General features: G+C 42.4%; 1 protein-coding gene across 2 annotated transcripts in view; it reads left to right on the forward strand.

Moving 5' to 3' along the window:
- The first annotated feature begins 5046 nt into the window (after window positions 1-5046).
- The window catches only part of ZNRF2 (zinc and ring finger 2), a 61401-nt gene continuing 41817 nt past the window's right edge, over window positions 5047-24630 (forward strand). For both annotated transcript variants that reach the window (XM_087770289.1, XM_087770282.1), the window contains exon 1: window positions 5047-5949. In XM_087770289.1, coding sequence (XP_087626415.1) covers window positions 5484-5949 — 466 coding nt within the window. In that variant the 5' untranslated portion in view covers window positions 5047-5483. The remainder of the gene's footprint in view (window positions 5950-24630) is intronic.

The raw sequence follows: 24630 nt of genomic DNA on the forward strand, positions 1-24630 counted from the left end.
GGAAGCTGCACAATGGGATAATTCATGCAAAGCTGATAACAAAAACCACACCGGCGAGTAAAACTAACACAGTTTATTGGAGAACCAGTAACAACACTGGCCTGATTGTGCACTAAAATGGCAAATTCATAGGAATGGCATTTGGTATGGCATCTGGTTACCTACAAAGGTGCTCCATGGCTACGATAATACAACCGTGAATGTAGAACAGCTTAGAAATTATAAAGGTGAATACTCTTTCCTACTAAAATTGTTAGACTAAAGTATATTTCTTATAGTACTATACTTTATAGCATGTGGTAACACAGCACAAATTGCCATTTCTTCAAGTAAGTTATTTCCAAGAATTTCTTCCTGTACAAAATGGTCAATCAATAAGTCCAGTCAAAATGTCAGTTTATTTTTAAGATTGTGTTATCTTTTCTGTGAACATCAGTTTTCTCTACGGGTAACTTTAGTGTACAAAATACAGCGTACTGTTTACAGTGTGATAGAAACTTCAGAAAAGCATAAACTTCAAACAAAAGATAGATGGTTTTAAACGGAATTTTTGTAAAGCAAGGGTAAACTTCCTTATCCTTGTAAGCATCACCACACATTTCCAGAATAATTTTAGGACCCAAACCTCGACCTTTACGAGCTGCTTATTTTTTTTATTCCACGAAGACTGATCACAACATGTTGCAGGACTGTTTTTCATACATCAGTGTAAGCATGTGCGTAAATCTTCATAGGATTCAAGTCAATACGTACAAAAAGTTATTCAATGCAAATAAAAATCTAAGATACCGGATAATAGGGTCTCCTAAATCTCTCAAAATACAGTTACCAGCTGGAGATACACTGATACCAAAATATATCTAAAACGATGCCTGCAATAGGTTTATGTATAATTCGTAGTCACGCTGACAGGGATAATATGGGACCTATTGCCCTTAGCTTACAGATGCGAACACATAACAGTCTCAGCTGCTGGATGGCTTCCTCTAGCTGCAGATGTAAGGCATGTGTATTTTACACATCTTGTTTTAGAGGGATAGAACAGTTCTGTTTTCCTTTCTCTATGAGCAACCGAACACTTCAGAAGTCTCTATTTTCAGTATCTGTGAAGAAGTGGTGTGCAGCGCTATTTATTTTAAACAGCTGAAATACACGGTAACGTAAAAACGGCATTGATCTCTTCCAACCACAACGTGCACCTCTAGTTTGGTATCTGCTCAGAAAATCTAGTTGCCCAAACCCTATTAGGAGCCCACACTAGCTATTATAAAATAAAGCTGTATGTTACGAGTGTGTGCCATTACTTTTTAAACCGTTCTCCTTTAGAAAGGAGTGCCTGATCGGTTCTGAACAGAACGTAAACCTCTGGCTGGCTTTATTAGTTCAGGGTCAGATGCTTTTGTCAGAGATGAAACCTTGCTCGAAACCTTGTTTCAGCGTCCCTACAAAAGCCACCAAAGAAGGGAGCGGGAGGGGAGAGGGAGGATGATCTGTCTGCGTAGCTCACTCACTGTTGAGCAAAATCCAGACCCATTTATCAGCACACATTTTCCAAAACATGCAATATTATGAATTTACAGCTAATTTTGTATGCTTAGGGCACACCTGCCACCTGGCATTTTCAAGGAAACTGGTCAAGAAGCAAGTTCGTTATTTTCACTTGCTGATAGACAAGGTAGTGTAACCAGAACTGAAGTGGAGGTATGCAGCTTATAACAAAGAACAGCGAGTATATTTGCCTGTCTAAACCAGTTTTTTTCCACCATCCTGGACAAGGAAGAAGGTTAGTTCCTATTTCATGCTTACTTAAGTACGAACAAGATTCCCTAGATATGTTTCTACAGGAATAATAACAGCATTCACCCATATAGGCCTACAGAAGTAAATTTTTACATAACTATCTGGTTTCCACTGAGTCCTTGAGACCTGCGGAAATATGGTCAGCAGCAAGATGTTCTACTTTCTCTCTGCACTGTTTCCTCTTGTCACTGGTTATTTTCTATGCTGGGTAGGAAATTGAAATTTTTATGCAAACTACTTCTGGAGTGTATTTATGAACAAATGGGTGGAGGTTACAGTGCCAGGTACTTGCCTCTACAAGACTTAACGGCTAGTAGACAGTCATTTGTTTGTTAGAAGAAATGTTAGCTTGAAAACCTAACTGTACTGTTGGCTATATAAAGCAAATTTCTGTATGCAGAAAAACTTCTGTTCAACCATTTTCAAGAGGGACTAGGAAGGATGGAGGGGAGAAAGCTGGCTCAGAAGCATGTCATTGCTTTTCTAAAGATGTAGGTGTTCTTTGAGGTATGTGTCCTGTTTAGACTCACGCTTGATAGTGAGAGAGCTGCAAATATATGCCCTAGATGCAAAACAAAAACTGAAGCCTCCCCAAAAAAGAAAAAAGAAAACCACATAGCACTGGGAACAGCCACGCTCTCTGAGAAGGGAACACAGGCTGTCCTGTTGTTGTGACTTCTTTTCTGTGAAATATTCTCTGCTGTTACAGGTAATTTTCTGATTGCAAGACTGAGTAACTGTTTGGATGTCTTGAGGGCTTTTTTTTTCCCCATAGACTTTACCATTTAATCCTAAATTGAATAAAAGGTTATTCACAGTCAAATCTATATTTCATACCTGCTCAACTCTTAGATCCACTGTAAAGAAATTACAGAAAGTGGTACTGTGTAGCAATGTACTATTTTCAAAATGCTGTTTATTCTAGCAGCTGACCAGCTCTACTAGTGCTCAGTAGCGGAAATTTTAAAAACTCCATAAAACTCGGAGCACGCTGTCCTCTAAACCTGCTCCGATAGGGCTGAGCACGCCACAGGCATTCTGTGAGTAGCAGAAATTATGAGTCATGTTTGCAACATCCTTTGCCCATGTGGATTCTTGGACTCTAGCAAGACAGGAATTCCTACAGTAGCCGTCCCTTCTGTGGGAACATTAATAGGATCTCTATCTTCTACATAACCGCTTATTTTCTGTACTGTTAGTGTCTCTTAGAGATTTGGCTGTGGCTGGCCAAGGGTTTCAAACGTAACCGGTAGCAGAGCAGACAGCATATTCACACTGATTTTCTTTCTGTAGGAAACTGAACTAGAAAGCGCTCGTGCTTGATCTGCCTTGGGGTATCCACCACTGGCAGCAGAGACTGCAGTTTATAATTCACAAGTGGGGATGGGATAGCTTGGGACGGCAGATTATTGACCCCAGCTGTCTGCCCGACACCCAGCACACAAAAGACCAAGCTGTTCCCGGGACAGCTGTGGAATCACTGCCTCTTACTGAAACCGGCAATGCTTTACAGCAGCATCCTCTAAATGGGGTTCAGATTATTCGCAGAGTGTCTCAGCTAGGCAGAAAAGCGGTGTCGGAATGAAGAGTTAGGGCTGGTAACCTCCTCTGCCATACCCAGCTATGGTACCTCTTCTTGCGAGTGGAACTGTCAGCTGCACTGATGCCACAAAGCGACCGCATGCAGTTGTAACGGAGATGGCTAAAGGAGGTCTTTGCGCCTGTTCGCATCTGAGGATGAGTATCAAAGATACCATACGCGCACATGTAATGTACATGTTACATTTGTACATTACATATGCATAATACAGATAATAATGTACATGTAATAATTGTATACCACAAATGTGACATAATACTTTGTATGTTAATCAAGGTTTTGACCTGTTTTATTGTGTTAATTGTAAAATAGCTTGGGTGCTATGCCACTGTGTCACAGGCATGAATGTAGCTGGAATCCCTACCTAGACGGTATGACGGAGAGTCCCAAGATGGTGCAGAGCACTGCCTCGTGGTGACATACCGTATTTTAGAGCAGACGATAATCCATAAAAACAAGACATTCACCTTGGGTGACTGATTGTAGGAATCACGCTCATATAAACTCAATGTACATGACACTCAATATCATATACCTTTAAAGAACAAAATAATTCTATGTCACTGATATTTTTGTCACGAGCAATACCACATCGGTGTAATTCACAGGGCCAAAATTTTCGGCTGTTAGTCAACCCTTGTGTAAAGCTCTCACCAATAATAACGGGACGTTTTTTCTGAGTGACAGAGTGAGATCTGCAGGATTTTCTCATATCTCCTGTGAACGAAAGATGTAAGGGATTTTCGTCCTTCTTGTCCAGCTTCTCCCCCGCAAATACCACGAGAACCGAGACTCACAGCAAACCGCACGGGTTGCAAGTCCCCTCCCCGGGAAAGCTCCCGACGGGGCTAAGCGGCCCTTACGCCCACCACCCCGCCAAACCCAGGCTCGGGGAGCGGCGGGCTGGGCCCTCCGCCCCTCAGCCGGTGCGCGGCGGAGCCCGGGGCGCGGAGGCCGGGCATCCGGGCGCTTTGCTGAAGCGGCGCGGCAGGAGGGCACCCCGTTCCTCGGGCGAGCAGCGCCCGCGCTCCGTCACGCAGGTCCTGCCCGCTCCTCCCCTTCACCTGGCAGGACGCGGCACCCAGCGCGGCGCCGGGGCCCGCCGGCACCGCCAACGGCCGCCCTCAACGGCCGCCGCACGCGCCCGGCCCGCCAACACCACAGCTCGCCTTTTGCCGGCGGCAGTTTGGCTTTTAACTCCTTCCTCGCCGGGGCGGCCGCTCCGGCACCCCGCGGGCTTCCCCTTCGGGCCAGCAGGCAGGCGGCCGACCCCCCCCTCCGCCCCGGGCAGCTTCTCGCCTCCGCCCCGCGCTCCGAGCGGCCCCGTCTCTGGGACTCTCCCGTCCGAGGGGAGCGAAGCTGCCGGCCTCGCCCAGCGCCCGCCCACCTGGCACTGCCCCGCACCTTGCGTGAGGAGAGGGGCAGGAGGCGAGGCGGGGCGGCGGGCCCGTGGCGCCGCGCCGCGCCGCCGGGGGCCGGTCCCCCGCCGGGCGGAGGGGGGCGAAGGAGAGGCGTCGGCCCCTGCCGCCATAACCGCTCCCCATCCCGCCCGCTGGTGCCGCCCCCAGTATGGCGACACGGTAGAGGAGCGGCTGCGCCGGGGTGACCGCCCCCTCCCGCCTCCCTCGGCACAAGCACGGCGCGCCGCGGGCGAGCGAGCGGCCTCGGCGGCGCTGCTGCCGCCGTTGCCCCCCACAGGGCTCGGCGGCGGAGGAGGATGGCGGCGGCGGGCACGGCGGCGGCGGCGGGCAGAGCAGCAGCAGCAGCAGCGGCGGCGGGGCCGAGCGGCAGCGCGGCGGGAGCCAGCACCGTCCCGAGCAGCTCATGGTGGCGCCCCAGACCCGCGAGCAGCGGCCGCGCCGGGGCCGCCAGCTGAGCCGGATCCCGGCGGGCGGCTCTCCCCTCTCGACACCGACCCACCGAGCGACCCGTTCCCCTCCCCCGGCGCGTCCTCTCTCCCTTCCCCGGCGCGACCCGCGCCTCGGATCGCCCCCGCCGGGGCCGGACTCCCACCACCCGCGGGCGCCGCGGGGAAGGCGGCGGCGGCGAAGGGCAGCGGGCAGCGCCAGGCGGCGGCGGGACCATGGGCGCGAAGCAGAGCAGCCCCACCGCCGCCAACGGCCGCACCCGGGCGTACTCGGGCGGGGATTTACCTTCCTCCAGCAGCAGCAGCGGCGGCGGCGCTAACGGGACCGGCGGGCGCTCGGCAGGCGCTGGCGGGCGGTACGCGCACCTGGCGGCGGCGCCTCATGCCGCTCCCGGCGGCGCAACGGCGGCAGGAGGAGCGGCGGCGGCGGCGGGTGCCGCGGGGTCGGCACCTCGGAGCAGGTCCTTAGGGGGGGCCACCGCCTCCGGGGCCCGGGCCGCGCAGTCCGCCTTCAACATCCCCCACAGCAGCGGCCCCTACGGCTCGCAGGACTCGGTCAACAGCACCCCGGAGGAGGGCGGCCGGGAGCGGCCGGCGGGGGGCGGTGGCGGCGGCTCCTCCGGCGGGCCCCGGCTAGTGATCGGCTCGCTGCCCGCTCACCTCTCGCCGCACCTGTTCGGAGGTAAGGGCTAGCCCGCCGAGCGGGCAGGGCGGGAGGGTTTAGCTGCCTCTCCCGCTGCTGCGGGGCTGGGGGGGGCCTGGGGGTGGTGGGGTTCTTTCCCCCGCTCCCGGCCCCGAGGTGCGACGGGTCATGAATCATCACTTTGGGGAGAGCGGCGGCTCTCCCGGGCTTGTGGCCGCCGGAGGGAAGCACGGTTTGGAGACGGGGTTTTCAGGCCAGCGTCTCCCATTGTTTGTAACGAGAGCTGTGAAAGGGGGAGGTTAAAAATGAAACGAACCCCGCGGCGGTGCGGGCGGGACGGCGAGGAGGAAGCAGAGCCTCTCCGGCCGGCGACTTTAGACTCTAATAGCTGTAATCAGTGCCTGTGTAAATACTCTTGCCTACTACTTACATAATTAGAATTTAATTGGATCATGTGTCGCCGCCGTTTATTCTAAAATCGGACCAACCCCCTCTTTAGGTACTGATTAATATGTGGCCGATGCTTGTTCCTCTTTCTGAACTCTCAGGTTCTCGGTTCTGAAAGTCGATTAAGAAAAACAGAAGTTAAAGTAAGTTTCTTTGTTTATTTTCCCCCTAAGAGATGAGTAGAGCCGGATAGCTGTCCCTGCAGGTGAAGTACAGGCTTGCAGCACCGGTACCGTATAGTCTTGAGGATGGCCACATGTGCTCTTGAGGCAGGAGAAACACTCGGCTAACTCTGAATCAACCAAGAAGCTGAGGCCCTTTAAGAGGCATATTAAACGTGGAGCAAATTGTCATAGTTTTTTGTCTCTCCTGTGATACTGAGATGAATAGGGCTGGTATAGGACTTGCATTTTACTGCTTGTGTTCTTCACCTTAAAGTTAGAAATCTGCCTGTGAGTTGCCAACTGCTTTCAAAGTTGCTGACCACTTTCAGTTACCGCTTATCCTAGAGGTCGTTGTTAATACAAGTCAAACATTAAGGTACAAGGTGACTTTTTAAATTGATTCATTCTCTTGATAATTCTACTACATATATATGTATTATAACCTGTCTAAATACTGACCCACTTGCCCAAAAGCTTTCTTTTGGGAAACGGGAGGCTAATGTAAAATTCCCACAGTTTTGCATTCTAGTTAATCCATTTGTGAATGCTATTTGTAGCAGGCTGGGTTGTCGTCTTTTCTGTAGTGTGACCTGTTCATAGCCACCGCAGGGCTCTCTTCAATCCAACCCTCAGAGGGTGCGCAAGGTTTCCGTCACATGGCCTGACACCTATATGGTGTTGGTGTGTTGACCTGAAGACAGCATAGCTGTTACTTCCTACATCTAAAACTACCTCCTTCCAGCGCAGTGGTTGAACATTAACAGAAAACAGTCAAACCCTATTATAATAAAGGAATATTTGTCCTTAAGAACGAAAACATAACTATCCTTATAGTACTGAGCTGCTCAATAGGAGTGCTTTGTTGCAGGGCTGCTCATTATACCGTCACAGTAGCTTGTGGAGGAAGAAGGTGCATGTGTTTCTTTTAGTGGAGAAAGGATGCCCTATCACAGAGTATTGTGCAGTTCGTGCTAAGCACAAGGGTATCATTAAAACATGTAGCCAGTTGTTGGTCAAAGGTAAAACTTTTTTTTTTTCTTCCTTGCTTAAACATTGGCTTGCAACCTGCCTTGTTGCCAGGAGGGAGTGGATTAAATGTAAATGCAGTGATGAGGATCAATAACCTAGGAAACTGTTTATTCAGGTGCAGGAAGGTCTCTTCGGAATAACTCTGAATTTGATCGTACTCTTCTGTGGCACATGATAATCTACTAATTGCTGTACTACACCACATTTTGTCTTTTGCGAATCTCTGAAATTGGCATATTAAAGAGGATGTAGGCTGAAATGATGCAAAGCTTGTTGCTTTTCCCGGTGCAGGAAAAGCACCAGGAGGGGCATGCTCTCTTCATCTACTGAGTAATAAATAAGGAATGCTGTATGTTAGGGGTTTGAGCAGAAAGTTTCAAAATACACTGTCCTTATGTGGTCACAAGATGGTCGTGAATCTACTTGTTTTTTCTCTTCTAAAAATCTTAGTATTTCTTATTGGGATGAATAACTGTTTAATCATAATACTGCAACACCTGTGAAGAAGGCCTCACTTGAAACGTTATTCTTTTTTGCAATTTCAAGATTCTGTGGTATTAGTGATACGTTATACCACATCCCGTTGAATGCTGGCATTCTTATTTGATTGCATGCTTTGTCTTTTCTTGATTCATTGTAATAACTGGATGCTTGGAACGAGTAGTCCCACTGGAGGTCATACATTAGTAGCATCAGCATGGTGAAAAATAACTTGAAGCGTTGTTTTTGTCCTGATGGTAACTAGCTCAAGCTTGTCTAGGTGTGGTATCTGGCATTTATCTTGTGTATCATAAGCATGCTTGAAGTCCCCTCCCTTGTTTTGTAACTTGCAAATTAGCCAAATTGTTTCTTTTTATCTTGAAAACTACTGAATTTAATTTTGGGGCTTAGCATAGCAATTCTATGGAAATAAAAAAGAACAACAAGAATAACTTCTGTAAGTTGAACTGAATCTCCAACTGTTTATGTTTTTAGGCATACTGCTTGGCTTCATCCATCAGTGACATGTGGGTGTTGCATTTGTTAAATTACTGTAATTAATTTACCATTAGTGTATTACACTCTATTGTCACTTTTACTGAGCAGCTTTGCATGCTGAAGTAATGTATAAATATTAACTCTCTAATGTAACATACTTAAATCCATACTATGCTTGTTAATATGCCATTTGAACGAGAATATAAAAAGTATTATGTTATCGTATGTTGACACATTGGAAGGCGTGCTCAGTTAGCTCCTATATTCCTTTAACAGGAACCAAACAGCAGCCTTTCCTGACTGTGAGGGTCCGATGTTCCTGTCTGACCTCAGGCTCCTTTATGATCAAAGTATAACTGAGTAAATATTGCTATGTAACCTTATGTCTCATCTCGGGAAGAGTTCATTTCACTGAATAATTGGGCCTTGGTCTCACAAAAAATACATACGTGTCTAACTCTGTGCTGCGAGCACTCCTGGAGTAGGCTTAGAGCATTAAGCAGAGCGAGACCCAAATTCCATAAGATCTTATGGCACTCCCAGATGCAGAGGCCAAACCTGCACGTGACCGTTCAAACGCTTTCTTGCAACACAGTGCCGAGTTCCAGCTTCCTTTAAGGTGATAACACTGTAACTGGGAATTTTGACCAGTAGTTTCCTGCTCTGTTCCTCAGTGAATGGGACTTCTCCTCTCTCTCAGCCCCAAAGTAAATATTCTAACCTCTGTTAAGAACAGCCGGTGGGAGAGTTGGTTTTGAGATCCACAGTTAGTTTTTCCACTGTGTTTTTAGGCAGCAAGTGTTTTTGTGTGGACTCTCAGCACTGCAGCAAAGCTACCACTGTAGTTACAGTATAGCTTGTTTCTGTCAATGATGCTTGCAGCAATTAGTTCAGCTAAAAATGGACAGTTTTTGCTTTAGGTAACTGCTGATGTGTTACTTCCATCACTTAAAATGTTGACTGCTCCTTGGAGCCCACTTTGTTTGTGATCCTGTTTCTGGATGGCCACAACACAGAAAATTCTTGGTGAAAACACCTAGTATAAGTATCCTTCTGGTGTTCACATTTAAATCTCTTCTTGGGAATGTTGTTATAAGACAAGGATAAAGCCTTTAAATGTTTTGGTTTTTTTGTCTTTAAAAGCCTCTTAGGGAAGAATATGTAAAAATTCAACTGAAGATAGCAGGTATGTTACATTTTGAGTCTTTTAAATGAAGAACTGATTTGGAAATTTAAGGTGATTGAGCAGAGGATGTACAAGTATTATACAAAATCTCAGACTGTGTTATATACAGTCATATACAATTTTATATGATGTATTTATAGGCAGGTTTTAAAATATATAGTGTTGTCAGATACAACTGTTGACAGCTTTCAGGTCTATGTCAAGACTTGGAGTAATAATTTGGAGATGAAGTTGCATCTGTTCAACTTTATTAGGAGAAGGAAGTTTGTTACATTCTTCTTAAGCCAAATGATGATCAGGCTTTATGAAGTACTTTACAGTGCAGGATTTATCGCCAGCTACTGAATGTACGTAACACAGTATGGGTAGAACCTTATAGGTATGTTATAGTAGCACTTGTTTGTAATAATGGCTGGTAGCAGTAATGAATGACTTCTTTATTCTATAGAAGAAAGTTCACGAAAGCCTCAGGTTATAACCTGAATTACTTGTTGGATTGTGGGAAGTAGAAGAATGTATCAGTAGAAGAATGATGCGAAGTCTCAGAAAAGAAGTTTTTTAGACATCTGCCTAGAAAACCGCATCTTGTTTTGTTTTCCATCTGGTCTGTTTAGTTATATGGTACACTTGAATATGTTCTTGAGGTTCTCTTTATCTTTCTCACACCTTTTTTGGGGGAGTACGACTATCTTTTGGTCACTTCCTTGCCCTTCTCTCCCAGTATCGCACAAGTACTATTGCTTTGAGAAATCGTGAAACTCTTAAACACTTCAAACTTCAGTGCTGCTCCCATTTTGCCAGCCAAAGTCTTAGCTCTGAGGTCTTTGCCCCCTGACCTGGGCGAAGTGTTGGGAAGCGTGCTTTGTAATGAGACTATTGGGATATTCCGTGTCTGTGAATTATGTTAGGAGCAGTGAAACTTGCTATTGCAGTTTCAGCCTGTATGCCTTGGTACCGCTTGACGTACCTTCTCTTCCTGGCAGTTGGAAATTTATTTTGATGTTCAAGGAAGGCCAGTGAATCTTCGGTACAATATATATTTCTCTAAATTACTTCCTAACCATTCAGACTGAGGAAAGAGTGTAAGGATTCAGTCTAATAAAAGCTATAACTTTTCCATACAAATTCTGCCTTTTTTTTTTTTGGCGCTATGATAACACTGCTGTTTGCTGTTGTGAACACAAAAAATCCCATGTGCGTTTTCAGATAGTTTTGCTCTTGCTGTTCATAGATCTTCCAAGGTGCAGAACAGTGAAACCTAAGAGGCTGTCTCTGCTTTGGTGTTTTGATTTGTTTCTATTCACTTGGCTGCACTAGTGAGACACAATCATATCCATGTTTGTCCACTTTGGAAAAATGAGAGCAATAACAGTGAGAGGCTGGCTGAAGTCTGCTGATTGTAGAAGAACGTTAAAATGGAGACCAGCTTGGGAGCTGAGAGAAATACAAACATGTCTGTACTCATACACACACCTTCACAACAACTACAGACTGGGGGGAAGATAGATGTGTGCCTCGTTTTCTCTTCAGTTATACCTGTGAGTTGACTCCAAAGTGAGAGAAAAGAGTCACTTCTGCAGTCTCTGAAGATATGGGAGGTTTTGGAAATGTATTAGCATTCCATGAACCAAAATACAGATTGAAAAATCCAGTGTGCTGGGAAAGCAGTCCAAGGATAAGTCTGTTGATAAGGAGTTTCGGAAGAGCTGTTCTGACAGATGGGTTTGAGGAATCTGATCCCTTTTCAGGGTCTTGCTGTTGCTGTATTTAGTGGGCTCTTCTGTTCCTGCTTACATATAGCGGGCAGCATACAGTTCCTGGTTGGCAGCAGAGATGTAAACTCTCCTAAGGAGTGGATGGGGGGCAGGAAAAAGAAGAAGAAAGTCCACCACCACCTCCTACCTGCTCCAGCTCAGTCAGGAGGCTGGTTTTAGTCTCAAATGTTACATATTTGGACAAACGAGCTAAAACAATGAAATGAGCACTGTTTGGATCTTCTGGTAGTGATAGTGAAGCCCCTGGGAGCTGTGTTTAGTTTTGCTCAGTTGAAGAGGGAGCCAGGTCTCTGTGATGACGAGGGGCTTGGGGCACTGGAGTAAAGACTGAAGCAAGTGATAGAGGACCTTTGAAGGGCTTCTTTTTCTTCTCTTCCTCCTGCCTGTAAACAAAAGGGATTAGGAGAAGCCAGATAATAAAAATCTCAGTACTGCATTTAGGGGAGAAACGTAAATAGTTAATGGTCTGAAGAAAAGGAAACAGTCTAATTGTAATGGCATATATAAATATTTCTTTTGGCTATCAAGACAGCGATAATACCTGATTGAGCCTTTGCAGTGCCAGTTCAAACAAGGCCTTCCTCTTTAATATCTTCTGAATACCTAATCCAACCCTGATATCCTGACAGTGTGCCTTTTCTCATGTTCTCTCACATAATTGCAGACTAGTCTCCAACAACCTTCCAAGTCATTTCTTTGTCTTATGAGGAAAGCCTTTTGTCACTGCTAGAAATTCAAAACTATTTTTAAAACACATTGCCTACCCATCTGTTTGGGTAAGTTCTCCTCTCCTGTTTTTGCCAGCTGCTCATGGAAAACTTCATCATGTAAATGTTCTTGATGTGGTGTTTTAACCTTGCATGAAACTTTTAAGTTTTAAATAATGTTATGAAGGTTTTTAGGTAGGTTTTCCCTGCTGTTTGCAGATGCATGAACCAAATTTATATTATTTTCAAGATTTTTCTGCAATGTATCTGCTGCTCATTAACGGTTTAATTAGTTTCAGGAGAGACGTATGGTCATTTCTACAGATTGTGTTAATTTACTGTGGTAATGGAACATGTTGTTCTTGCAGATGTTTAACCTGTGAAAAGAAACGGTGAGAAACCTTGGAGTGCTCTGAGTTTTTATTTTGGAATATTTTTAAGGACACGCATCTCATAAATCAAAAGAAGAGAAAATTTGTGGGGAAAAAAACCCAACAACAACCAAAAAACCCCCAAAAAACCAAACCCAACCAAACCCAAAAAAACCATGATTACCTGAGTAGAACCAGAACAGCACTTCACAGGCATCCAGGAAAGTGTTTTTGCTGTCTACTCTCTGGTTAGATATTTCCTAAACAAGTGCCTGTGTTCCCAAGGCCACCTTTCCATTGTAAATGATCATCATGTCTTTCATAAGGATGTCTCAGTGCGCATCCAGAGCTCTCTGGCATCTGTTGTTTGATAGGCTTCAAATTCCTGATGCTTGCAAAAATGGGAGGGTAAGCCATAGTAAGAATGGGGCTGGTCCTCACTTTCACTCGGCGCACGCTTCTGTTCCCTGCATGGAAATTGCATAGTATTGGCCCGGAGAGGTCAGGAAGCACACAGGAAAATCTCGTAGGGCTCGGGATGTCTGACTGCCTGCCAAACGGAATACAAAGTGTTGTATGGGATCCGACTCCATTACTCTTAGTCGTCTTTACAAACTGACCTACCTGGGTGTTTTCTCCTTCCTTGTCTGCTCTGTCTAAAAATCAGACCACCACAGCCTGTGAATAGTCCCCAAAGGGTGGGTGTGCTGCATACCGTTGTGGATATTTTTAGTTGATTCTGTTTGCTGACTGACTTAGCGTGCTATAAATACAGAGTTCTCATCTGGCGTGCACTTTGCATGTCTTCTAGTAACTTATAATAAATTCACCTAAGAATAATGGCAAGAAAAAAAGAGCTGTTACAATTTATTTGGCTTTCCATACAAAGTGTCATTTATATAAAGCAATTATTTAGCAACATTTTAACTGTAAATGGCTTTAAAAACTAGTGCAGTTCCAGAACACTTCCTAGTTGGGCTACCATAATTAGTCCCTATGTCAGATTGATTTATACAGCGATTTCACTGCAGTTCTAAAAATTGGAGTTTTTAGATGTGAGAGGTTAGTTGAGCATCTGGAATATTATCAATGCCAGTAAATTACTTTGTTATGTCAGTACCAGCACATTGCCTGAACATGCCTAAAGGCTATTCTGTGGGGAAAAATGAAGCTTTAGTTATGATTGTCCTGGATTTTTTTTTCATAAAGTATAGGTGTATATACAGTTGCTTGAGTTGAAATATAGTTAAGGCACTTACCACATTTTTGAAATTATTAGGACTCAATGCAAAAAGGGGAGGGACCCATGTCATTAAAATACAGATGCATCTGTCTGAGTATTCAATTTGACACAAAATTGAAGGATGGGTTCTTGCTGAATTGCACTGAGCAAAACCTAAATGCAGTTCTTCTGTACTGCTAAAATAAAAACTCTCATAGTCTACACAAACAGATGTGGCCTTGATGAAAGAAATTTAAAACTGGTGAAGTTTTCCATATGCAGCAAAAGAAAGGTCTGCTTAGAAGTGCTTTCTGCAGATTGCCTGAACACACAGACAGTATTTTGAGAATCTTAAAAAAATTTTCTTTTATAATGAAATCTGGACCAATCTGGTGATAGTTTTTCAAAAAACCTACAAAATAAACAGTCTCCCTGCCAAGAATCCTGGGTAGTTCCCTGAAAATCATGCCGCTTTTGAATCCTGACTTCCTGCAGCTATCAGGAATTTTACTTCTTGTGGACTGATTCTTGAGCATGAATATGGATGGAAGTTCCAGTAGGGGGAAAAAATCTTGCCTGTCTTGAGAAAATGCTGTGGCCCTACCAGATAGAGCAGAGCATCATCAGTTAAGCAAATTTCAGAGAGATAATGGTGGACGATCTCCAGAATATAAAGAACAGTGACAACAGTAAAATGCAGTTCTCTATGGTCATTTAACTGCTTTCACCATGAGGCAGTCCTCTTTCTTCTCATTGTCTTTGCTGCATCAGCAAGGATGACTGGAGTAGCCTAAAGCAAGGATGACTGAAATAGCCTAAGATGCCAGGCTTGAGGATTTGATGTCCATTGTCTTGGGTGTTTTGCTGTCCTTTGGGAAGAATGAGTTTAAAATCACACACCTGCATTCTGAATGTTGAAAGGCATATTATGCTTGTCCAGCAAGTGGCTCAGGGATCCTATAGTCTCTTAAACTGGATAAACATGATTCATCTTCAGAGGTGATTTTGATGAAGTGTCCTGAAGGGTAGTATTACTGAGTTCAGGTGTGAAGTGCCAAAATACAGGGCTACCTATGCAACGTTCTTCTAGAGCTTTTTCATTTTTCAGTGTAGTGATTTTGCAACCTTAATGGTCAATTAGGGTTGTTTTCAGTGTGTTGGTTTGTTTTTTAACCCCCTTATCCATATGGGTATAGTTGTTAGTGGTAGTCAGATCAGTGTGGATAGATACTTGTTTTCTTTCTATATTGGGAGTAGTACTAAATATATGAGAAGTCGATTGTTTGTCTGAGTTCAAAACAAAAAAGAGCCTACTTCTTTGTTAAAGCTCTATGAATGTATTAACAAATTACAACTCCAAAATAATAAAATGCAATTGTAAAACTACTTCCATATTTTTAAAGTGCTGTGTAAAAAAATAAAATACCTGCTCCACCCATGCAATAGAGCCATAAGGCTGTTGCTGGCTGAAGAGAAATGGTCTACTGGAACAGCACGGGAATGAGAACAGCATGAAATTCACATGTAAAAGGGCTGCACGCTATCAAAGAAACACCCTTTGAATATCTAATTCAGCTGTCCTAACATTTGGATACTAGATGACTAACATTTAGATACTAGATGACAAGTGTACAGGCATTGCCTCACTTCTTGAGGACTGAATTGTATTACACTTCAGTTGGCTTTAATTGCATGTTTGCTACGGCTCAGCCTTGGATTAGTTCATATCTGAATATCATATATCCGCGAATTTGTGTGTTTTGTAAGTGATAACAAAGACAGATGATGCTGGGCTTCTTTGTAACGATGGATGTGAAAAACCAAAGTGTTTAAAATGCTTTTGAAGTAAAATACAACACTTAAATAGCTTCCAGTTTCGAGGAAATACAGATTCCATTGCTAGCATAATAAACTGCCTGCTAAAATAAACTTTCATTTTCACGCACTTGATAAGACGAAGATCCAGTGACAGCATACAGCTAGGGAGTGGAGGAAATGTTCCTTGCAAATGTGGGACTAGTTCTGCTGCAAACAAAGAAATAAGAAGGCTAACACAAATAATGTGTTTTATGTTGCGCAAGCATGGGAGATGACGTGTTCAGCCCAGGTTATTCTCCTTTGTGTCTCCACTGTGCCTCTCCAGTTGTAAAGCACGCAGTTGCATTCAGCTGATGAAGTCCAAAGGAAATGATGAACATGTTTGGAGCTGGAGAGCAAGAGTTCCTTCTAGTGGGCTGGGTGGATATATGGGACTTCCCTCTACAGGTGTGCAGGCAATCAACCTTTTAAATGCATTTGATGATGGTACATTTTGCTTTAAGGTTTTATTCAGAAGAAATACTCAGAAGAGTTTTAAGCTCAGATAATGTCACTTCTTGATGTTAAACAGTTTAATATATTGGAGAAAGCTGTTGATTTGTGAAAAGTGGACTAGAACTAACCTTTTTGAAGACCGCTTGGGCTGACAGCAGTGTTGAGATTGATTGTTCCTATCCACACAGATAAGGCAAGTTTATGCTGTCCTGGAACTTGAGGTCATGGAGTGGTTGTCAAAAGCATTCTAGTTTTTAAATTCTGGCCAGCATTGATTCTCTTTTAGGGATTGCTAGCTGTAATCTTTGATCAGGGTAGTTTTGACCACTGGCTAAATAATTTTTTAAAAAAACTTGTTAAATATTTGACTTTATTATTAAGTGACAGAGCAAAAAATTCCCAGGACCTCTGCTGCAGTCCTTGCTTTTAGTAGTGCTAGAAGAGTCAGTAGGAATTAATTTCTGTAATTTCTTTCAATTCTTGGAAAAAATTATACTCTAAACAGTCTTTATCAATGCTAAGTATGACTTGCCTTATATTTGTTGGAAGAGACATGGCAGTCTTTCTCTGCAAAATACATCCTTATGTATGGCTGTTGCCTGATTTTTAATAGTGGGTCATTGACCTCCATTGACATTGACCTCCATTTACCTGAATTTTAATTTACTGATGAAAATACTGGCATACAGGTTTTGTATTTTATTGATGAAAAACATGTACTTAGCAACAAAGCTAGAAGTAGCCAAAAGCATACAAAAATGAAGTGGATCTCTGTTGAAGAGTACTAGAGAGGTGGTTCTTGTATTTTGCTATCCAGAGGTTGTTCCTTCCATCTCTGCCATTATACAAATTGTTCATTAGTTCACTAAAGAAAATGGCAGGTGTAGTGTGGTATTGAATGAAGATGTAGCATGGTATTGAATGTTGTTGGCTTTTTGAGTCTCAAGAGCTATGCAGCCATGTTGTTGGTTTGGTGGTGTGTCTGGATTGCTAACTATGCTGAGAAACAGGGTGCTGGGCTAATGTAGCTATACTGCCTTTTAATAATGGAAATTACTCTAGCTACAGCTCTGATATTATAATGAGCTGAGAATGGGAGACCTGAAGGTATTCTGGTCTAGATGAGATGATATCAATTAGGGGGATTATTCTGGTTTGCCCCTTGTTTTGCTCAACAAATACCTTAGCTTGCAGGTTAAGTAGGCAAAAGTGACGCATAATTTGTCAATGTGAGGAAGGTTCTTAAAGGCTTGCAAGTAATCAAACGTCTCTATTTTTATTTAGCTGTAATATTTGTAAAATGTTCTGCATTTTATGAAGTGCTGCAAAATACGAATTATAAGATGCACCTCTAGGGACTCTTATTTTTCTTCCTTTTCCCATGATGGATTTGGACTATTTCTGGGCTGTTTAACATCTGTGTCCCATGGCAGCCTATTCTTAATTGTAAAACTTTGTTAGCTGTAGCATGCAAACATTCATTGAAATACATTTAAAAACAAATGTTTGTATTGAACATGTGGCTGGCCTCACGCTATCCATAAAGACGCAGAATTAAAATGAGTGAAAAACGTAAGCACCCCAGGAAATGTTAACCTCAAAGGAAATTCTTTGAAAAAAGTGCCGAATTTGTAAGCAACGGAGAGGAGAAGGAAAAGTCTGGGTGGAATGGTGGTGTTTGTTACGTTTCTCTTACTTAGAGGGAATCAGGATGCATGGGTATGTGTGCTGATACAGTTGTTTTCCAATCTTTTAAACTGTGATGTTGTGACACACTAAAGCTTATTGAGAGCTTCTCCTTTTTTCTTCCTTTTCTCTTGCTGTTTTCTGTGTGGATGAGTCATCTTACTGTATTAGTAACTGAAGTGGTATTAAAAACAAAAATCTGCAGAAATACTGATTTAGCTGGATCTTAAAAATATTCCTGTTTTTAAAAAAAAAAGTGTCTTAGTTTGGGACTTTTTTCTTTTTTTTCTTAGAAAGACATAATTTTGGGTATCATATTTAATTTGGATTTTAGCTTAGTTATCCTAGTTTTATCTAGCAATAGTTACATCTGTAGTGTTAATGGAGGAGTAACGCTGAAGAGAAACACACTGAAATTGATAATTAGTTCTATATCAAAGGGAAGAGAAGCCATTGTGATGATATTCTTTATTTTAGGGTATCTATTTTTAGGTATTTTCTTGTCTCTAGTTTTTACAACTTGCATTTCCCCAAACTTGAAAATTGTGATGTAACTTTTTTCTTTTCATTAGCAATATTTTGAAGCGCACACAAGTTAAAACTGATTAAACTTGCTTCCTCAAAGATCTAACCAGGCAAATGAGCTGTACATATAGCACAAGGCATGAAAGCCTGGAACTTAAATGTCAACATATTAAATTCTAATCCTATCAGTTTTCTGTTTATGCTTTACAGATTTGTAAATTTACAAAATTACACACTCGTAATTCAATTTCAGACATGTAAAATTTTATATAGAAATAGGAAGGAAAAGCCTCAAGTCAGTACCTTGTTTTTCTTGCATTTTCCCTACTGTAGTTTCTCTCTGACATATTTAGCCTTGTGCTCCTTCAGGCAGTGATGATAAATGTACTAGGTACAATGTTTTTAAGCTACTGGTACAGCTAAAACACTGAGAACAGCTTTACTCAAGTCAGTGAGTCTTGCGTGTGCAGAACTTTTTTGGTAAACTCACAAATCTGCCTTGAAGAGCATAATCCCATTTGTCAGAAATTGTCATATGTAACTGACAAGAATTCCTCCCTCTGCTGAAGGAACGGAGCTCTTTCCATAATCTCAGTATTCACATCTTTAAATTGTTAGATTCATAGTCCTTTGCAGAAATTCCTAAACTGCAAGCTAATTTTAATGGTGCTTTCTTAACCATGAAAGTCAGTGAATGCTATGACGATTGAACCCTGTAACTGAGGGTTAGGAATATCACCACAAGTACATGTCTATAGAGGGGTAAGTACAGACGAAAGACACTTTGTCAGCTATTACAGTCAGTCATTGTTGTATGCAGTACTTAAACATTGCATTTTCCTTTCTCACACAGTGTGCTGGAAAACAATGGGCCTTGCTCTCGACATTATAAATGAGTTTTCATTATTATTTTTAGGTTAGTAGGCATACAATATCTTTTCCCCCAAAACTTTACACAAAAGGGGTTACAAGAACAGATTTAAATCTAATGAGTGATGTGTGGGTGAAAGTCTCTTTGTTGATGATCATAGCACTTGAAGGGGCCTTGAGGTTAACAGTTCCTTCCTGCCACTGGAAATCAGGATCAGTTGGGCTTAGCCCATTCCGAGCAGACGATGTTTATCTATTCTTTCTTAATTTCTTAATGGAAAACCATCTTATTCCTTCAGTATTTTATTTTGACAACTAATCCTACCACTGGAAAATTTCCTAATAAGCAAATTACCCTTACTGTTTCACAACTGATTCCCAATTTTGAATGCAGAAATTTGCAATTGATGTATTTTTTTATTAATGGGTAGTTCTTTCTTCATTACAAATGCCAAGGGCTCTTTTTTCTTTTTTAATTGTACTTGACTCTTTCTAGCTATTAGATATAATTTCAACAATATATATAGCCTTGAAATGTAACTGAAAGGGCATTTATTGCACTGTTACGGTTTAGTATCTCTCAATCTTTATATCCACTTGCTTTGAATTAGGCTTGTAGAAAGCTCTAATTTGCTAGATGTGTCTGACAAAAAAGGACTAGGGTGGGAATGAGGCAGACAAGATTTAACAATAAAATAACTGTCTTAAAAAAAACTTAAGTTGCTCTTTCTGTCAGTGACTGTCCGCCTAGCCAGATTCAGGAGGATAGACTGATAGCAGTATTCGTTAAAAATAGACTTATGTAGAGAGTTATCTGATATTACTGTTTGGTTAGCTAGTAAACTTAGAATCATAGAATTGTTAAGGTTGGAAAAGACCCTTAAGATGATTGAGTCCAACCGTTAACCTATCACTGCCAAGTCCACCACTAAACCATGTCCTCAAGTACCCCTCTTTTAAATACCTCCAGGGATGGAGACTCAACCACTTCCCTGGGCAGCCTGTTCCAGTGCCTGACTGCCCTTTTGGTGAAGAAGTTTTTCCTAATATCCAACCTAAACTTCCCCTGGTGCAGCTTGAGGCCATTTCCTCTCGTCCTATCACTTGTTACTAGGGAGAAGAGACCGACCCCCACCTCGCTACAACCTCTTTTCAAGTAGTTGTAGAGAGCGATAAGGTCTCCCCTCAGCCTCCTCTTCTCCAGGCTAAATGACCCCAGTTCCCTCAGCCGCTCCTCATAAGACTTGTGCTCTAGACCCCTCACCAACTTCGTTGCCCTTCTTTGGACATGCTCCAGCACCGTGATGTCCTTCTTGTAGTGAGGGGCCCAAAACTGAACACAGTACTTGAGGTGCGGCCTCACCAGTGCCGAGTACAAGGGCACCATCACCTCCCTGGTCCTGCTGGCCACACTATTTCTGATACAAGCCAGGATGCCATTGGCCCTCTTGGTCACCTGGGCACACTGCTGGCTCATGTTCAGGCAGCTGTCAACCAACACCCCCAGGTCCTTTTCTGCCAGGCAGCTCTCCAGCCACTCCTCCCCCAGCCTGTAGCATTGCATGGGGTTGTTGTGACCCAAGTGCAGGACCCAGCACTGAACCTTGTTGAACCTCATACAGTTGGCCCTGGCCCAGTGGTCCAACCTGTCCAGGTCCCTGTGTAGGGCCTTCCTACCCTTCAGCAGATCGACACTTCCACCCAACTTGGTGTCATCTGCAAACTTACTTGAAGCTGTTTCTTCCTGTATAAACAAGAAAGCCAACTGCAAGTATTCTTTAAAACTCAAAGCATCCGATTGGGCTGTGAAAAGCTTTTCTATAACACAGAAGAAAGGACAATTGTGACTGTGTATGGAAATTGGCAGTAGTGCTGTATAAATACATTTCAGGGTTTTTTTACACTTGCATAATCCTCATCATCTGTTACACAAACTGAAGTCAGTATCTTTGTGTCTTTAAGCCATGAATCTTGCCTAAAGACCAAGAGTAAAAACCATGAAAAGGGCTTGATTGTGGCCTGGCCGCAGAAGGCAGATCTCATGTATTAATATATCTATTTGTGTCATTGTTGTGGTATTTGGCTAACTGCACTTAATAGCAGGATTAACAAAAGACTAATAATTAAGGATAAATTGTTCCGGGTTTAATACACACTCTGTAAAAGCCAAAAAGGAGAAAAACCCCAAACCCAGGCGAGCGCCTCCCAGGCCGGAGACCTGTTCAGCACCCGCGCCCTGGACAGCTCAAGCGAAGCCTCTTCCCGGCGGCCGCTCCCCCCAGGTGCTCCTGCTGCCCTGTGAGATGCGCCCGCTTCTTTAGCCAGGAGATAAACCAAGGTACCTTGCAAGAATAGTACACTTCGTGCTGGCCCAAAGCTTTGTGGCTGGGCTGCTGAACTGGATTTAAAAGACCAAGAATTTGTGATAAATTCTCCTTTGCCCCCGCTCCCTGTGGTACAGAAAGCAGCTTTGACAACCTTGAGAGCAGACCAGATAGACTTCCCCTGGAAGGCTTTTGTAACTCCTTCTAAGTCTGACTTGTATACCTACAGTTCCTATGTGGTGTTGTTTTGTTTGTTATTTTTAATCTTATTTGGGTTTCAGAAGTTCAGCCTTCATCTGTTTGTTCACTTTTATCCTAGAAAATAGATTTCTTGTCACAGCTTTCCCAAACATTGGTAAGCTACCTTCCTTGTTCTTAGTTTCATCTCTGTTGTTTGTTTTTCACGTGGTTTAAGGACTTTCTGGAGCTAGTTCTCATTTTCTGCTAAAAGTTTTGTTGGTCTTGTAGTCTCAACTGGACTTCCCTGCTTGATTCCTTCTGGTAACTGGCAGTAGAAAAAGAAAAAGCAGCTTATACAGATCCTTTCTGTTATCACACTGTCTGTTCAGTTTTCTTTGACGCTATGTGACACCACTTTTTTTAAAATGAGATTATTAAAATATTTGACCTTAAATGTTTAAAAACCTGGAGAAACTTCTGAGATGTTTTGAATTAGTATTAGAAAGACATCTTGAGCAGTAGGAGGCTCACTAAAAGATTAACCTTTCGAAATAACATTAGTTTTTCTTGACAAGAGGTTAAAATCCAGAAGATGGTATTAGGTGGTATTCCGAAATATTTACTTTTGAAAAGGGATAGTTTTGCATCCAGTAATGCTGAGGTAACAAGATAAGATCCATTTTTTGTGTGGAGGAAAAAGAACAAAACATGTAAATATTTAATTTCACTTAATGGCTTTCGAAGCCAAGATGGAAAACACAGTAATACTTTGATTCATGTGTGAAAACAGGGTTTGTAAATACTTCGGTGACCTTTTTCCTTTCTTTTTATGACTCTGCTGCAGAGAGCTATGTGGTTTGAATATTTTTTTCCCTGTTGTTAAGTGCAGTTTATTTAAGATAGTATGTGCTTTTTTTCCTACTTGCTGTTATCTTTTTACAAATGTCTTGCAGGATTTTCCTTAGGGGTGGGAATCCTAAGTAAATATTATTTCCTTTTTATGCTGAAGACCTTTTGGTATACTACCATACCATTATGCTAGCTTCTGTTAGAACATCGGCAGTTTTATTCAGTTTGCTACTAAACAAATAAAAAAGGAAGCCACGTGCATTTCTTACACTCCCTCCCTACTGGGAGAAATAAAGTGAATTTCAGGAGGAAAAGAAAGGAAACTGGTTTTGCTATTTCAATTGTTGGAGTACCTGCATTTCAACTTCTAAATGAAAAATGGAAATACCATCATTAAAGAAAATTAGTATTAGAGTTTCCCCAATGTCCTGGAAAAGCTGTGTTTCTAAATCAGTTGTCCCTAACTTATGGGTAGCTTTGCTTTGTTTAGGTTGGACCTCTGCCATGTATCTGGGAACTGTGGCAAGCTGTTGGGTAATTTCCAGGGTTGCATTCCACTTTTCAATTTTTTTTTTCTCCCCTTAAATTTGCTTCATTTGAGAGATGATATATAACATGATTTTATTTATAAGTCGAAGGTTTTTATTGAAGTCACATTCTAGAAATTTTCCCTGGTATTCTGATTTCTTAGGTTTGATATAAGAACAGTTTGTTCCCTGAGTAGTTACAGAAACATACAGAGATTGGATAGTGAATGAAACACTATTCCTGTTTGCTTGGGGGGGGTGGGGAGGGCACAGTTGGGGGTGGAACCCACCATGTACGTTTACATTTAAATAAATTTTAAACCTACTTTAACAGATTAGCCAGTGCAAGACGAAAGCTAGTAGTTTTATAAGAGGTTTTTTTTCTCCTTGCCTCGTTTTGAATTTCTTTCTGTAAAACTTTCCCTGGGGGAGTAGAAATTGATAATAAAAGTTAATCATAACTGGTACTTTAGAAGATGTTCCTGTATCTGTTGTAAATTGCTTGTGTACAAGCCATTTGTCTATTAAAAAAAAAAAAAAGCTTTGTAGCTGTCCATATTAATACATTTGAGATCAGAATTTTTGTCTAAATTGGTTTTAAAGACTCAGATTTGTATATACATGTTCTTGCCAGAATATTAATAGATTAGAAGACTGTATTGTCCTTTTAGTACTTTCAATTTATTCCAGAAGGCTTGCTGTTTTATTTTGCTGGATGGTGCCGCCCTCAACTTTGTGAGATGCCAGGCTAGGCCAAGAGCAACAATAACATACTGCAGGATTAATAATCCCACCTATGTTGTAGGTCAAGTAACATGCTGAATTGACATAAATGCATCTGAAACATTTGATTTATTTTTTAAGAGCATAAATGAGCTTTTTTCCCCTTGAAGCTGTTGCTGTATGGTTCTAGAGTAACTAGGTGACAGTGTAACAAGATTAATCTGTCTCAAGATTTAGTGCAACTTGTATGAATTTTGTTGCAGGTAGAAACCTGGTGAAGGAGTTGAAGATTTTATTTTTCTTTCTGGAAGTCACTGCTTAGATGTTAAGTGCTGTGAACTCTCTTCCTTAACTAAGAGCTTAATTTTCAATGTTGTTTTGAATGTCTCTGATGTCAATAAAAATTGTCCTACCTACACAATAGTGAAGAAGGGCAATTTTCGTGTTTATGTTGACTTCTACCCAAAAACATATTCTCATGTGTAAAGTATTTATATTCCCATGGGTATGACATAACCCTTCCAACTGCATCTATTTTTTTCCTTTTAGGCTGCTTTCTGGACAGTTTTGATACATTTTTAGCTAAGGACTGGGTTTTACACCAAGAGCAGAATTTCAGTCTGTCCTACCACGTTCTATGGAAAGCACCAGACAGATAGCGTGTCAGGCCAAAGTCTTCTGTTCACAGAACAAGTTCAGCATTCACTCATTTTTCAACCTAGAGCTGGAGGATCTCCCTGAAAGATTAGACAGCTGTTAGTCTTCTGTAGCCTGCCTACTGCCCTGTGGACGTGCCTTCCAAACCAGAAACTGCTGTTGTAGATTACAGGATTACTAGAATGAA

Source organism: Nipponia nippon, unplaced genomic scaffold (assembly GCF_047370975.1).
Source record: "Nipponia nippon isolate SJK-2023a ecotype South Korea unplaced genomic scaffold, ASM4737097v1 scaffold_1, whole genome shotgun sequence".
Classification (NCBI taxonomy): Eukaryota; Metazoa; Chordata; class Aves; order Pelecaniformes; family Threskiornithidae; genus Nipponia; species Nipponia nippon.